Below are 16,468 nucleotides of genomic sequence, written 5' to 3'. Positions count from 1 at the left end.
CGGGCCCGCCCCCGCCCGCGTCACCGCCGAGCGCTGAGGGCCCGGGCGGCCGCCGCTCGGCCCCGGCCGTGGGAGCCCGATCCCCGCGGAAAGCCCTGGCAGTGCGGCGGCCCCGCAGAGGTAGGGACAGCTGCCCCCGTTCTGCTGGGGCCGCAGAACGCTCTGAGGAGGGAGACGTGCTGAGGGAGGAGAGCGTTGTCTCTCATTTTTACGTCTACAGTTGTGTGATCGTGATAAATTCTAACAGCGAAGTAAAAGACGTTTGCTGCAAAATATGTCTCAAAATAATTAGCGCATAAGGGGCGTGGTCAGAGTGGTTGAAGGGAAAGCCAAAGTGTTTGGAAGATCTGGGAATTTTAGTATCACACCATCAAAGGACTGGGCATCCGATAGAGAAGCTCATGGGCATATCTGCACTTCAGGCAACTCCCGACTAACGTGAGAGCTAATTGGTACAGAGGATCCCTGAGATCAGGCGTTTGGCAATACTGAGAGGAAAAAAATCATTAGACCTTTATACATGTAACAAGAACAGGCAGACCTGTAATTACAGTAATTTGCAACCAGAAGGGTTATAAGCCTGTGTGCTTCAGCAATACCAGTTAGTAGGGGCTACGTGCTCTGTGTGGTGTACAGGTCATTCCTTGTTCCTCTCCACAGGTGGGTGTCTGCCTGTGGAGAGGAACAAGGAAGGGTATCCACAGAAGCAGAATTTAAATAGAGAAAAAAAATGGTACTTGGAACCAGCGTAATCACAGCTCATGATCAGTAATGATTGTGCTGATGGGCTGGACAAGGTTTCCTTGATTCAGTCATGTATCTACTCCTGCTATAGAAACACACTTTCTGAGCCAGATGTTATCAATTCATGCTCAGGATAAAGCTATTTCTGATAAAGTTATTTTGGAACAGGAGCACTGCACTCTCTACTTCACAGCTTCTCACATCCCCCAGTGGGTCTACTAATTTTCAGAAATATTCCTACCTTGAATGGTTTATACATGAGCATGAACAATATCACAAGTGAAGATGTGAGTGAAAGACAAGTAGAAGCAGAACTTCTGGCCTCACTGAATTCAGTATTCAACAACTTCTATAATTCCTGAAGAGAGATAGGTCAGAGATCTGTGTGTGAAGGCAGAATCTAGTAAATCAGATACACAGCCTACTGAGAGGAGTTTAGAAAAACTGTGTGGTCTTGGCACTGACGTGGAAGGAGAAGGATACATCTTCCTCCTTAAATAAAAGAAAAAGCAACAAATCATTCAAGGAAGGTAAGGCTAAGTCTAAATCTAGACCTGCCTTTTTCTAGCAGCCACACCTTTTATGTTGACATCCAATAAACCCAAAGACAGGTGCTTAGTCACCATGCAAGTGTTGACATGAAATGACCTCCTACTAAAACAAACTACAGGGTGTGTAAGTATGACTGACTAAAACTGATTGCAACAGGGAACCCAGTGTACGAATTAGAAGTTACAAAATGTAGCAAAAGATCTTATGGGAGGGTAAAACACTATTTAAAAGAATGTCTGTGTCTGAAATCAGTTTTCTCTCATACTCAAAAGTTTCAAAATGCACATGTCCAAGTAGCCTGGCTGGGATCACTTGTGCTATGACACAAGATTCAAGGAATGACACTTGTCAAAGTCCTGTATATCTTGTGGGTTCCCTTGGGTGGCATCAAAGCATCATCTTGGGGCAGATTTTCTGCGCCTGGCTGCAGGCGTCTAAGAGCCTTTTGGGCTCCATGTACACTTTGCATTTGTCAGCATTTACAAGTGCTCGTAGTGCTTATCACATATGTATCACTTCTGTAACCATTTCCTCATTGATTCTACTCCAGATGTCTTCAAACCAATGTTAATACTTCCTTTACAAATCTCTGCGCTGTTTTGACAGCTGGGAATGTCTCCACACTTCACTAAAATATGCTCCATCTAATTATGTCTAAGGAAAAGCCTTCTAAGCACATAATAGCTATTTCTGCAAGGCCAGGCTCTTTAGAGAACGGTGCTTCAGCTGATGAATCAAGTAGCGTTTGTTAGGTATTTCTTTTATTGTCTCCTTTTTTGAGATCAGGACCATTTACATTTAAACACAAAGTGCATTAAGCTCTTTGCCTATGTAAGGTTTATATATGCACAGCAAATTTCTGTTTTCACACTGAGTGCCTGGTCCTGTTGTCAGTCACACCAACAAACCCAGGAACCTGGACACACGGCATTGCTTTCCAGCTGACGATACCCTGCTATTAATTGAGTCAGTGTAACTATTTCCAAGGGCTGCTTTGTTAGAAGAGCAATCCAGCTCTTTCTCCATAGAGAATGACTTAACAGGGCATTTATAAATTAACAGCTGTTCAGGAACATGACCATGCATGGCCACACAGAAATCTGCCAGTCATCATCCAAGGCAGATTCAAAGAATAACAGAAGCAACTACACATCAAAACTGCCAGTAAAATGCCAGCAAAATGCCAGCCTGCTCATTATTTTATGAAATACTTTCTATATACTGCTTCCTTCACGTTTCATATCCAAAGTTGGCCAGAAATGGAAAACAAAGTTGTTACAGTTAAACTATTGATTAAAGGAGGACTGCATCCTTTTCACTTATGTATGAAGTGGAAAAAAAAATCATTATCCGTACTTCAGAGGCCAGTTTGTTACCACTGTAGAATTTTTTTCACATGCACAATCCATCTTTAAGAAAATATTCTTTACTTCTTCCTAAAAACCCACACTGTAGGAATAAATTATATTAAATGGCAGAAACTAGAGTGTCATCTTTGTTTAAGACTCTTTAAGGGCTTGCACTGGCAACTTGACAAAGCCCATGAACTGGATATGAGTTTGCACACTGGTTATTTAAAAGAAATAATCCTTTCCAGAAATCTACCCTTTGCTTAAATGTCTTTTGTTTGATTGAACAGAATTCTCTGTTTGCCTCTGATCCTTGCCGTTTAAGTGGTGTTTTTATTGGCTCAGATACCCTCAAACATGATTGTGCTGAGTTACACACATCAGTAGAAGACAGCCAGTTTCAAAGAAAAATGTGAAGACAACCAAAAGTGTTGTGACCAATCTGTTCTGTCCTTGCACCTCAGCGCAGCAGCACAGTCCCAGGACACAACCTGACATGCATTTGAACCCGGGCTGCAAAGACACTTCTTCCTTTCACTTCTCCCTGCTCCCTCAGCTCCAAGCACCCACTTCCATATTGTTCCCTATGGTGCTGCTCAGGAGCGTTAGGACAGTAAACAAAACCTGTGGTCCTCATTGTCTTTCAGGCTACATTTGGTGACAGTGTCAAAGAGAAACTGGATAAAAGGGAAGAGAGCAATTGGGGAGCAGGAGTACTGAAATGTGGGTTTACATAACCATCAACCCACAAACTCAGAGTCAAGGTAGGATAACCACAATTAACAGATTGACAGTCACTGACATCTCTCCTATCTTCAAACCTTTAATCCATATAATAGAGATCATATTACACCTTTGGCTCATGTTTTGCTACAGCAAATGAATTTCTCCTTGTAAACCATCCATTTAATAGAGCTCCATAGTAAATTATGGGGATTTAATTGCTAACATTTGGAATTTCAGAACTCCTGCTCAAAGATAATTTTATTAAAATCTGGGAGTGAGAAATTTTTAGTAAGAAATTTCAGACTTAACTAGTATAACTTTTACTCAAGAGTTACTCAGAGTTGGTATTCTGGATTGGACCACTGAAGAATTTTGAAATTGGAGCCAGGCAATATATGGACTTAAAAAAAAAACTTTAAAATGTGGCATGGGAAGCTGAAATGGGGAGATAAAAATTTGTGTAGGATGAATATATGAGGAAAATACGATCCATGTTGTGATGAAAGCTGAGTAGGTTGAACCCTCAGGGACAGTTTATCTCTTGCACAAGTTCCCACAAAGTACAACAACTTCCCAGCACATTGCGAGAGCGTGGGTTTTTTTGCTCTGCAGAGAAACTTGGGCCCTCTGAGGCGGAAAGCTGACAAGGTGGTTTAATCTGCAGACAAAGTTTTTTTTTCTATGAAGAAGAGATTTGGAAAAAAGCAGAATTCAGTATGCTGTCACTGTAAGGCTCAGCAAGTCTTACAAGACTGCATGTGGTTAGAGAGGGCACAATGACACGAGCCCAGCAGCAGCATTTCAGGATTCTAGTGCACATATAATGAAAAGGCAAGAGCCCACTGTTTAATAAGCAGTTTCATCCAGTGTCATACCTGTTTGGTATCCCAGCTGGACAGGGAAGTCACAGGGAAATACAGGGCTTAGGAAATCTGCTAGCTCAGAGCTACTTCTGAAGAGACACAATGCTGCTACTACCAAGTCTGATGGAGTAGTGACAAAAATGAATCCATCTCTGGAAACACAAGTGTGTCCAGAAGAACTGAAACTGGTGTCAGTAATTTAGTCATGTATTGAAGGGGATGTTGGTCTTTGTCTAGTCTCCTTAAGGTTTTACTCACTCATTTTCAGTGGTAAATTTTTCCAACACTAAGGGATGGAAAACCATCTGACCCTGATCACATATGCTGAGAGACTTCCCTTCAGCCTATAAGAAACAATCTGAGAGTTCCTCTTTAGTTGGTGCACTTAAAAATGAGAGTTTACCTGAGGATATGTAAAGCTTTTTTTCTTCATTTGTGTCTCTGGCTCTGATATGTGTATGCAAGTCCACTAAATGATGCATGATGATCTGTAAAGCAAATGTCATCTTAGATATGAAGATATAATGTCCATAGACAACCCATTTATTTTCTATTCTTTAAATCCAGATTACCACATTAAAAACTAGATAGGAATAGGAAAATTGACTACCCTTAAGAACCAAATAGGAAGACACACATTTTACCAAAATTTCTTGATTAACATTAAATAAAATTAACAAGATTAACAAAAATAGTTGTTAAAATATGAGTTTTGACTGCCACTGAATGTAAAAAAGAAATGCCTGATCTGCTGTTTGCTGGTACCATGTTGTAAAGTAAGGGGTAAATAGGCTACAAATGCACAGGCACTTACTGTCCCATTCTTTGGGCAGATTAAGTTAAAAAGAATTGCTTGATGATTCCTGTAAGGACAGAGTTCCCTTCTAGACTGAGGGACACAGGTAGCTGGGAACAGTTAATCATGGGGAAATGGCTCAATCAGCAGCATCATGAGTAGCATCATGTGAAGCTCTGTCAAACATGTCAGGGCAAAAATACAGCTACAGGGAAATTAAGGGATTTTTGAAGGTCATTATTTTAATCCTTGTGATCAAATCATAGCTATGATCAAATTTAGATCAGGACAATCATTTTGATAGTTCTGTTGGGCAAATAAGTGAATATAAAGTGAAAATTCTAATAAAATTCCACCATGTCCTTTAGTGTAATTCCTGGTAAGAACACTGAATAAAGGACATTTTAAACAGGCAGCAGTGAACTGACCTGTCATGTTTTAACCTGCATTATGATATTTTAGAGACTTGTGGACATATTAGAAAGGGGAAGCTTACAAAAGGCTATCTGAGCATCAAACTTTGAGAAGATGGATTTATTGGAAATTTCTTTTTTAATTAGTATGCTAAAGACAGCTTGAGATGTAAGTATTGTTGCCATGCTACACTGACAATAGACTAATAGTGTCTTCACGGTATGGTGAAATTAATTTGGCTGTCAGTGCTTGGCAGCTGGATGTTAAGATGCTCAGATTACAAGCCAGAGAAGCAGTAAAAAATGGGTACTGCTATCATGTGACATGAAAATAAATTTTCTGCTGAAAGCAAGAAACACATGAGTGTTCCTGTAAAAGGTTATAACATTATGAGGCAATTTCATTTCTTCTACTTGGACCTCATTCTGACATAACTTTGAAAATGGTTCTGCTGTGTTTGTGTGCTGCAAGGATGCATTGATTAGCTGCAGAAAGCAGTTCTGTCAAAGCTGCTCTCTTACTCTGTTTTATTGGATATTTCCTCAGTTTGGGAATCTGCTGGACAGCACTGATGTTTTTCTGTTGTGTTTACAAAAGGTGCTTGTTCTCAGATGACACAGAAAGACTAATAGTGTTTAAAATGTGAGATCTTTATAAATGCGTGGGTAAAATCTGGTTTTATATCCTTTACAGTTGTCTTCTTGATATCTCTATAAACTTTTATAGAAGTTAGTATTACATGATGACAACAACCTAGCAAATCTCTTAAATTATAAATTGAACCTAATACTGTTCAAAATCTCAATCAGAGGACTAGAACATGGATAAAGTTTGTGACTGCATCTGTGATTTGTCACGCCAAGGGGGATCCCTAGTAATTTGATCAATGGATACTTGGTAGATCAGCAGTATCTACCAAGAGTCTTAGCCATGTTTTCCATACTATGTTGTCTGTTTTTCACTCACTAACAGATCCCAGAATGTGCCAAAAACCAGCCCCGTGTGTCAGGGTGTATTGCACATAGCAAACACTTCACTAGGCCAACGTGAGGTAGCTGCAGCTGCAGTGACAGCTTCAGTGACACCATGGTCTGATACCACAGGCCTTGGTGAATAGGCACAAACTCAAAAGACGGGAAAACAACAAGCATGAGAGAAAGAGGAGTCACACATTTGCTGTGTCAGAAAATAAGAGGTGTTAAAGTGATACCGTTCAATACTGTGGAGGATTAAATGCTTCCCACACAGCCAGGCATAACAAGACACAAAACTACCTAGAAAATGGTAACAGATGCAATTAAAGCTTTCATACAGCACCAAATAATGGCAATTTTAGATTATACTTAACTTCTAGTGGTTTAAGCACAGAATAGGATACACAGCAGAGATACAGAGCTCTACCAGTCAGGGGATAACCTATGGTTTAAGGATTACAAGGTAATTGCATCACATGATGAATTCTATGATTCTGAAGCATCTGAAGTAAATGAAGGAAGAATTACACCATGACCTTTGGAACAAAGTCTTCTAAATCTTAAAGCACAGACTGGCATTGAGAAAGACAAAAGCTAATTATTATTTTTGTGGTTTGAATGTAAGCTAAACTAATCTCCAATTAAGAAAACAAAACAAAACAAAACAAAAAAATTGGCTATGTTTGAGTGTAGTATGTCCAGCCCTGTTACACTACAGCAGGGTGAGACAAACAGACTGGAGATGAGGAACTTTGACCTCTGTGTCTTGATTTCTTTCATTTTCCCTCATCAGCACTCTGTAGTTTAATTGAACTATTGAATTTCAGAACTAGTCTGTTCCTCTGACTGAAAGAAATGTAAAAGACCTGAATGAAGAGACAATGAGAAGAATGAAGGGATGATGAAAGCACGGGGCAGTTTCTGTATGGGATATAGGAAGGTGTGTAGGTATATTCATGTATGTAAGAACTCTTCAGTCTGCAACTTAGAAATGACTGACAGATGTAGGGTTTGATCAAGGAAGGACTGTGGAAAGGATGAAGACAAATGTGGTTTTCACTGTTTTTCCAACAGATGAACTGTGGGGAGCCAGCTGGAGCCAACAGGAGAACAGCAAACAAACAAAAGGAGGTGGTTCTTCACACAGCATGGATCAAACCTGCAGTGCTAAGAGTTCACTTGAGTTCAAGGATAGGCTTAGGAAGTCTACAGAACAAATGTCCACAAAGCTTTATTAAACACACAGAAACCATCTGTGATCCAAGAAACTCCTCAGCTGTAATTGACTGAATGCCAGAGGATGTGTAGGACAAGTATGGACACACATGGCTTGTTCTCGTGTTCTTCTCTAAACACCTGCTTGTGGCTGCTACCAGAGACAAGATACTGGGCTGAAAGTACTTTTTGATCTGACTCAACACTGAAATACAAGATGTAAGTCTGCCTAAAACCAGATCATATTATTAGGCTCAAAAGTCAAATATAGGAAATCTATGACATCAGATGCTTTTACAACCTATTTGCTTTACATTCTATTAAATTCCATAAATAGTTATATGTTTTAACTAAGAAAATGGTGCTACCACTTTCATCCAATGAAAACTCTTCATTTAATGGAGAAGTTATCATTGTTCACAGTCATTTCTAATATCATGTAGGAATTCTACGAAAACAATAGCTCACATTACAGAATGATAAAACATTACCTCTGCCTAAAGTTTGCATATCTTACACTTTTTCCATACAATATATTATGTGTGTGTTTACTAAATAGCTGTTAGTGTGGCTCTGTGTAGCATCTCAGAATGAATCCTGACTACTTTTTGTTTCAGATTAAGAATGCTTGGACAAGACCATTCTGAAGAGCAGTGTGGCACAGGGTGCTGGTTTCTCTGGCTGTGCAGAACAGAATGTCAGGTATGCTAATTACTGAGTGACTGAGCACACAGGCATTCCTAACACACACGTGGTGGCTGCTACAGAGCAGAAGAAAGTATTTTGTATTCCCCATAAATCAGTGCAGTCTGCTAATTTCACGCAATCAACCAGCCTCCTGACACAAGGCCACAAAATGAAGGCTTCATATCACACTGGGACCAAGCTGAAGGCATGTGTAATAAAGGAATTAAACAAGTTTTCAAAGGTGCTCAAATCTGCTGGACAGGGTTGTTTCACAACCCAAGAGATCACAGTTTGATCTGCTTTTCTGATAAATGGAAACTATGCTGAAGGACCAATTGTTAAGGTAATTATAAATCTTTCCAAACTTTGTTACTTCAGAGGCATAAAAATAAATTTATTTTTATTAAAATTAATGTTTTGTCGCAGAGGGAGCTCTCTTTGCCAGATTACTTAAAACAGAATATAGCACTGGAAATGGATATGTATCAAAACAGAACCGAGAGAGCTAGAAATACGAGTGCTTAGAAAATAATGTGATTTAGAAAAAAATTGTGATTTTTTTCTTCATAATTTTGTTGAAATTTTACTCATAATTACCTAACCTTCTTCTGCAAAAGAATCAGTTCTGTGGAGGCCCGTGGCCTTGAGCGCCGTGCTCCTCGTGCAGAGAAAGGCAACACCTCCGGGCGTGCAGGCTCAGCCAAAACCCAGGGATGGTTTCCCAGTGCCGCCCTGTGTTGCAAACACAGAAGTGCACGGACAGCCCCTTCCACGTGGGCAGAGCAGCTGCTGGCTGCTGCTGCTGCCCAGGCACCGCGGAGTATCTGTTTGAGGGTTTTTAATCACAGGTCCTTCACTAAGACAGGCTCTGCTAAACACTTTCTTTCATCACTGCTGAATAACAAAAAGAGATATTGATCATAGAGCAAAATAATATTTACGTGCAATCCCAGTAAACAAGGTAGAAATGCCAGTAGGTTTGGCTAAACCATTAAAAATCAAGTAATGTTTGGTGGTAAATAATCCAAGCAGTATTTGTCATCTGTAAGTTGTTATCAAAAGGAAGAGAATGTAAATGGTATATTTGATTTACGCAGTAGCAACCGTGGTGCCAGATGTGCTTCTATCGGTAAGGATTGTGGCTAGCAACAGTTTGTGTACAAGTAGCTGTTTCAGAATGGGCCAGTCTTGCCTTGAACTGTAACAAATCTATACATTTACTGTTCAAAAGCTTGTACTGTAACAGGACACTAAAACTGTATACATTCATCCTGACAAGAAAAGGGGTCTATAATTTTTCCATAATCTCTGCATAATTGTTATTTATATTCCTGCTTATAGTCAGAATTATGAGTACAGTTCACTGTCTTAATTATCACCTGTAATCTAATGCGCCTGGTATGTCTGTACAAGGAAAGTATTTCTCTGTGGTTTTCACCATGGAAACATATTTTGATTGTCAGTGATCAGTCTGTTAGGGCAAGAAGGGTGCCAATATGTAAGCATGCATTTTGTATGTATGCATGGAGCGTTTTGAAGTGAAGCGCTGTTTCTTGGAATAAATATGCAAAAAGTGGAAATATCAATTACAATTTGCATTTGGAGATGCAAACACAGCTATTTGAAAATGTTCAGTGGTAGTGTAAATTACAGAACATCCACCAGAGGGAAGCTTATGCATTCATTCAGAGTGAAATAAATAATTTGAAAGATGAGAGAAGCACACACATGATATTTAAGGCAAAGCAAATTCTCTTTAAAGTGTTTCATAGCAGTAGCATGGACTTTTTGAGCTTGGAATGTTTTCAGAAGCTATTTGCCAATCTAAAAGTAACAGACCTACAGAAAAATTCTTGTACTGATGACTGACTTATTGCACTACATATAATATGCATGCACACAAAATACTTAAACTGGTTTTTTTAAACATACAGATGCAGCCTAATTTCACTGCTGTGATGAAGCAGAGCTTCTGTGGTCTGAAGTCCAAATGCATTCATACACTGAAGCCCACCCACATGTGGTCACTAGAGTGAGTAAGATACTAAATTGTTTAGTCACTGTTTTTAGCAGTATTAGCTACACTATATTGTTCCCTCTGTTAATAGAAATATTTGCTAAATTGTCCATAAAGTTTCTGTACTACTAATGTAAATTTGATAAATAACAGTCAGACACTTTTAGAGAATATTAAAGACAGCTTACAGGCTGAAGTTTTCATAGTGAGCCAGCAGTCACATAGAATTGCTCAGAAACATGCTCCTGAGTTAATGTTAACTCAGACATTTCTGGGATATTTAATCTAATATCCTGCCTTCAGAGTCTCACTCAAGGAAATCTCAGCAGTTTAACATTTCTCTGGGATTTTTCTGAAACAGAAATTCCAGACTGTGGCTGCAATTTGTAGATTCATTTGTTTTCTTGTTTAAATGAAAGACACAGCCAGAGGCAGAGGCCATCTGGCAAGCAAACTTCAACTCAAGGGGAGAAACATGTTTCTGGGAAATGTAAAGCCAGATGCTTCAGAAGTACAACCACATCCATACACTGCTGGATTAGAACTATACTTATACCAATGGTTGTTCGGACAACTGCTTTTTTCCACCAAAAGTAAAATTTTACAAAAAATATCCTACTGAGGTCTCACAGAATGGACAGAACATACCAAGGTCCTTTTAGGGATCCTTGGTAGAATGAGGACTAGCCACAAGAGTGTAGCTACAATTAGAGCTTCATTATGACATAAAAATTCACTTATCAGCATACCTTATTGTTATCTACAATTTCTAGCAGTTAGTGTATCTTACTGCTACACAGGATTTTTAGCCATTATCCCAGCTTTCAGTTAAGCTGAATTTCTAGTAATCAGTGTAGCTTTCTTTACTATCTAGAGTCTTTGGTTATGTAGGCTTTTAGTCACCTGAGCCCTCTGCAATTCAGGTCAAAGTCTTGATAATCAGTGTGTGACACAACAATCATAATCTAGGTTGACTTTACTTAAAGAACCTGCCAGTTTCTGCAGCACTGGGTGACAAGAGGTACTGAGCATTTCTCCTTGATTATGTTTTTCCAATAAAAATCTGCAACTTCGTTCAATCTAGATATGCCACTGGCAATAAACTAAAAATAGTCTACAAAGATACTTCTGGAGAAATAATGTGTGTAAAGGTGATTTCATTAGAAGAAGAAGTACTGCCCAGCACTTCCTCCCGTTATTTAATTTTTATGAGTGGTTTTCAGAAATTCCCTTCAGAATACAAACAACTTGTTTCATGTTTTCCCCTAACCAATATTCATTAAATGTAGATAAAAATGAAAGGAATTGGAATCATGTATCAGATTAAATCCCAATTAAAATCTGTATTACACAAATAGTATTTTGAAGGTATAATACTTAACTTCAGTGGGGTTATTTTGGATTTGCTTTTGATCTCATTATACTCTTACGAGGGCAAAACCGGGTAAGCTGCTTTGGGGTTGCTGATGTTACAATCCTTTTTCCATGGTGAAAAATACTTTTTGACTTAATACTATGCACTACATTTGCCAGGTTTGTAAAATTAGGGAAATAATCTGTATCACATTCTCAAATTTAAGAAAGCTATAAGTAACTTTTGTTTCTGTGAATCTTTTTTTATGGTAAATACCCTTCCAGTTCCACTTCTTGAATATTTCTGTTGGCTCTGCTGTTCTAGTTCCTCCTCTTACATTTTAGAAATGAACTGCAAAAGATGTTTTGAAATCAGGATAACAAAATTGTTGCATACTCTTTGGCCAAATTCTGAAGAACTTAGGATTCATTTAGGATTTGAAATCTACACTGACTACCAAGTTTCCTAGGTAAAATCTTGTCATAGCTCATTGCTGACACAGCAGGACAATAACGTAATCATATATTTTCTCTCTGACGTGGTGCATTTCCTCCTATAACTCTACATCCAGACTGAACATTCTGATGGTTATTGTTTGGTCAAGAACTGCAATTTCCCAGAAAATTAGAAATACAGTTCCTACCCACTTTGTTGTACCAGTACAGTACAAACAGTTGATTTCCTTTATGATCGGGTATTTCTAAAATATGATTGACTATTTTCTGCTGAATTAAAAAAGATGACACAAAGGTAGTAAGCACAATTTTTTGTGCTTTAAAATCCATGTCAAACATATAATGCACATTTGTAGTTTACCTGCCACACTTTTTTTGTTGTTGTTTATATAAAATAAAGTGCTGAGTTATTCATAGGAGCAAGAATAGAATAGCATAAAATGAGTTTCTTTCTCCTCACAGCTGTTGATTAGATCAGTAACATCAAAACAGTAACAAGCTTCTTTAAATAGGGACACTTTAGAAAGACCACCAACATGCTGTAAAATTTGCTGAAGCACAATGGATATATAACGAACAGCAAAGTCAGGTCCTGCACTGTATTTTTACTTTTGCTTTGTATGCAAAAATACCCATCCTCTTAAGCAGCAGGAACTGCCATATGTGGTCAGATGTCTGTAAGAGTGAGCATGAGGATGTGAGTTCATAGCCTCCACGAGCCTTCAAAACATCTGTTAGAGGAGAACTTTCAAGCAGTTCACCAACACCTGCAGAGTAAAAGCAGAGCACAGAGCAACCGAGAACAGAAGAATTTCTGGAATGAGTCTAGCTGAGGAAAGCAGTGACAACTCAACATGGAATATTGTGAGGTCAGTAGTCTGCATAATACTGGGATTGTCATTTATAATTGGTGCCCCTGGAAACTGCATCGTTATCTGGACTGTTTGTAGGAAAATGAAGCAAGTATCTCTTTCAGTCCTGCTGATCTTGAACCTGGCCATTGCTGATATCCTTGTACTGATCACTTTACCAATTTGGATTTACTCTTTTGCTGACTCATGGGTTTTTGGAGTCATCTTCTGCAAAATGCTGGTTTTCATTATTTACTGCAGCATGTATGCCAGTATATTTCTGATCACAGCACTCAGCTTGGAGCGGCTACTGGCTGTGTTTTACCCTTTCACAATTCAAGCATACAGAAGAAAAGAAAGAATTTCTTTGATCTTGTTCCTCATTTGGTTCCTGTCTATTGCCTTTGGCATTTCTGTCATTCCGTTTCAAGAGACAGAAGAAACGAACGGTCGACTTCTCTGCACGTGTCGCAACTACTCTTCGAACAGACAGAAAGTGTCATATCTCCTGCTGGAGACCCTTGCAGGCTTTGTCATCCCTTTCATTATTATTTGCACCTGCTATGTGTGTGTTGCAAGGAGAATAAGCAGAATGACTTACCAATCCAGGCGGCGATCGGAACGTCTCATTGCCAGCGTGGTGGTGGCGTTCATTCTGTGCTGGTTCCCTCACCATGTCTTTAACATCCTGGATATTATTTCAATTGAAACAGAGCTCTCTAATGAGGAGATGTCTTTGGCACTGGAAGAAATCGTAGACAAAGGAGTGTACATCTCTGGAGCACTTGTATTTATCAGTAGCTGTATTAACCCGCTGCTTTATGCTTTTGCTGCACGAAGGTTTCAGAACCACCTGAGGTTTGCCAAGATGTCAAAGCTGTTTGAACAGATCAGTCAGAGTGTAACAGTGGAAGACAAGAAAAGAAGTCTGGTTGTAGCCAAAAGTGAAGATCCTGTGGTAGGCACAGAAAATCTCTAACAAGGAACTCAGTGAATAATCTGTGTCATTCCTTTCTCCTCATTTTCTCAGTTTCATTTACTAAGCAGTCCATGGAAAGCTGGAGAGAAATAAAAACTTTTTGGTTTTTTTTCTTGTGCTTTTCAAAAGAATTGACATTAACAACCTTGTTCGGTTCATAAGTTAATATTCACATCATGAAATGAATTTCATAGTTGCTGAGAACATCAGCAAGGTGGCTAAAAGCGCAAATTGTAAGGAATACAGCATTTTTACTTTCCATTAAAATTATTTCTGATTTCTAGAAAGTCTGTGTGCAGAAAACAGAAAAGAACTGCATGTGGAAAAGAGAGACTTGAAAGCTTAAAACTAAGTTTTTCTTCAGAAAAAAAATTGTTACACGTTCAAAAATCCTTATACAATCTAAAGTTTTAAGAAGTTAAATTCTTTGTATAGGTAAGAATGGTTTTAAAGTGTTCTAGTGACACAAAAATCTTCTAGGTTGATGGAAAAATCTAAAGCTATTTTTATTCATTACTTTATTTAGGTGTGAAAGTAATAAGGGTTGTTTACACAGCTCATTTACTGCATTATCTTGGGGTAGTGAACAAGTCAAACGCAGAGTGTGACATCCTTCCAGAAGAAGAAGGAGGTGTGAGAACTGTGTTGTATGGCAAACATCTCTGCAGACTGCATGCTATATGTGATGGCAAATGCATTGCATACTTCAGTGACAATTTTATGTATTAAATATATATACTTTGAATTTTGAGTCAAAGGAGTGAAGCTTCCAAGATGTCTATTAAATTGTGGAAGAATCAGATCAGGCTCAGGTGAGGAGGAAGGAAAGATCCTTTGTATTATTTTTTATGTGTAAGAAAATTATGATGGTGATAGTACAAAGTTTTTCATATCATAAGAACTTCACCTTGCAAATAAAAGCATTATTTTTTTCTTCTCTTATAGAGCAGTGGACTTTGCCATAAGAAGCCAATAAAATTAGTATTTGCAAGGGCTTTAGTTTTGTGAACGTGTTTAAATTCACTGTGAAAAATTGCATGGCATCAAGTGTTTGCTTTTGAAGTTTTATTTATTTCAATTGTACCTAAAGTTTTTTATACTTGCTTTGTAAATTTTTAAGTCAATAATTTGTAATAACATCAAGCTTATAACATCATAACTACTGATTATGAAGCTTATTGTAATTTCACATTCCTTGTTCTGGACAGCTGCTAAATAGCTACATTACTTATTTTTACAAAGAAATTACAAATACTAACCAGAAATTAATTTTTGAAGTGTGATTGTGTAAGGATAATTGAGTTGTATTAATTTAGCTTGTAAACTGAAATAAACATGGGGAAGTAAAATCCTTAGCTGCTAATGGAAGAATATTTCTCTAAACTGTGCATATGTATTTGTTACTCCTACTTCTTATCAAAATGGTTTTTTTCCTGAATAGAAGAAAAGTGTACAGCACTTTAATTTCACTGAAATTAAAGAAAACTTTAGCATTGTCTTTTGCAGGAAATAGTAAGCAACAGATAAAAACCTTTAGACTTTACCTCGTTCTTTACCTACCAGTCTTTTTCACCCCACTAATGGCTTTTAATTGCTATGGGACATCCAATATAGCAATGTGACATTATCTCACAAAAAAGCAGCAGTTTCAGTTATCTAGTCATAAAAAAGTGAAGCTGTATTTCCCAATATGTTCTTGAGATAGAAATCACTCACTATTCAACAACAACATAGAACAGATGAGGAGATTTACTATCTCCTGAGCACATGAGCACTGCAACTGAACTTCTAGGCCACGGGGAGTCAAGCATTTCACAACTCACAGGGTGAGAAAACACCCAGGCAAACTTTAGTACAAGCTGCCTGACCAGTACTTTCATTTCTATCAGTCTAGCATGAATTTTCAGCCTCAATATTAATTTTTCACATTTTCTCCATTGCTTTTTACTCACAGTACTAAAGTCCTTGTAAATCAGGAAGTCCATCAAGGAGCTAGAGCTGTCCCTCTTAATTTCTTGTTAATGGCCTTGGGTGTACTTCCAGTAGTCATCTCCAAGAACTGTGCTTCTTTTGAAGGCTGATAGAGAAGTATTAGAACATACTAAAACAGCAGTCTTAACTAATTTCAGTTTTATGTAGAGTAAATAGAGTTAAGTTCTTGAAATGTTGGTTTGCACAATTAAAATCCTCGCTAATTTAACATTTTTGTCAACTGTAGCAGGAGCAAGATGACTTGTAGAGCTGTCCCAAACTGGGCCTCAGACCAGGCCTTAGACCTAGGCCTGTTAGGCCTCGGACGTTTGCCCTACGTAGAAATAGATACGCTTGTTTTGCACTGGGAATTGTGTTAAGGTGTATCTATCCACAGAATAGAGTAATTACACTGAAACTCCGTAGCTGCCTTAACTCCACGTTGTTTGCATATTTCTTTACTCTCACTGCCTATCAGAATGCACCTGTTCTTGTAAACTATTCTGTCTGTATTTAACCCG

The 16,468-nt window shown here is 38.4% G+C and overlaps 1 protein-coding gene and 1 long non-coding RNA gene across 2 annotated transcripts; both read left to right on the top strand.

Moving 5' to 3' along the window:
* The first annotated feature begins 16 nt into the window (after positions 1-16).
* Positions 17-11,240, top strand: LOC134557861 (uncharacterized). The gene is made up of 4 exons (XR_010082212.1): positions 17-120; positions 7,493-7,852; positions 8,251-8,335; positions 10,255-11,240. It is a non-coding gene; the product is annotated as an uncharacterized LOC134557861 (long non-coding RNA).
* A 489-nt stretch (positions 11,241-11,729) lies between these two features.
* Positions 11,730-16,468, top strand: LOC134557501 (leukotriene B4 receptor 1-like). Its single transcript, XM_063410570.1, has one exon. The coding sequence runs from the start codon at positions 12,966-12,968 to the stop codon at positions 13,974-13,976; it is 1,011 nt and encodes a 336-aa protein (XP_063266640.1). The 5' UTR covers positions 11,730-12,965; the 3' UTR covers positions 13,977-16,468.

Source organism: Prinia subflava, chromosome 13 (genome assembly GCF_021018805.1).
Source record: "Prinia subflava isolate CZ2003 ecotype Zambia chromosome 13, Cam_Psub_1.2, whole genome shotgun sequence".
NCBI classification, from domain to species: Eukaryota; Metazoa; Chordata; class Aves; order Passeriformes; family Cisticolidae; genus Prinia; species Prinia subflava.
The sequence above is the reverse complement of the archived record's forward strand: the minus strand, read 5'-3'. Positions and strand labels throughout refer to the sequence as shown.

What these genes read in the sequence shown, in the direction of transcription:
- LOC134557501 (XM_063410570.1), top strand. Translation starts at nt 12,966, where the DNA reads ATGAGTCTAGCTGAGGAAAGCAGTGACAACTCAACATGGAATATTGTG.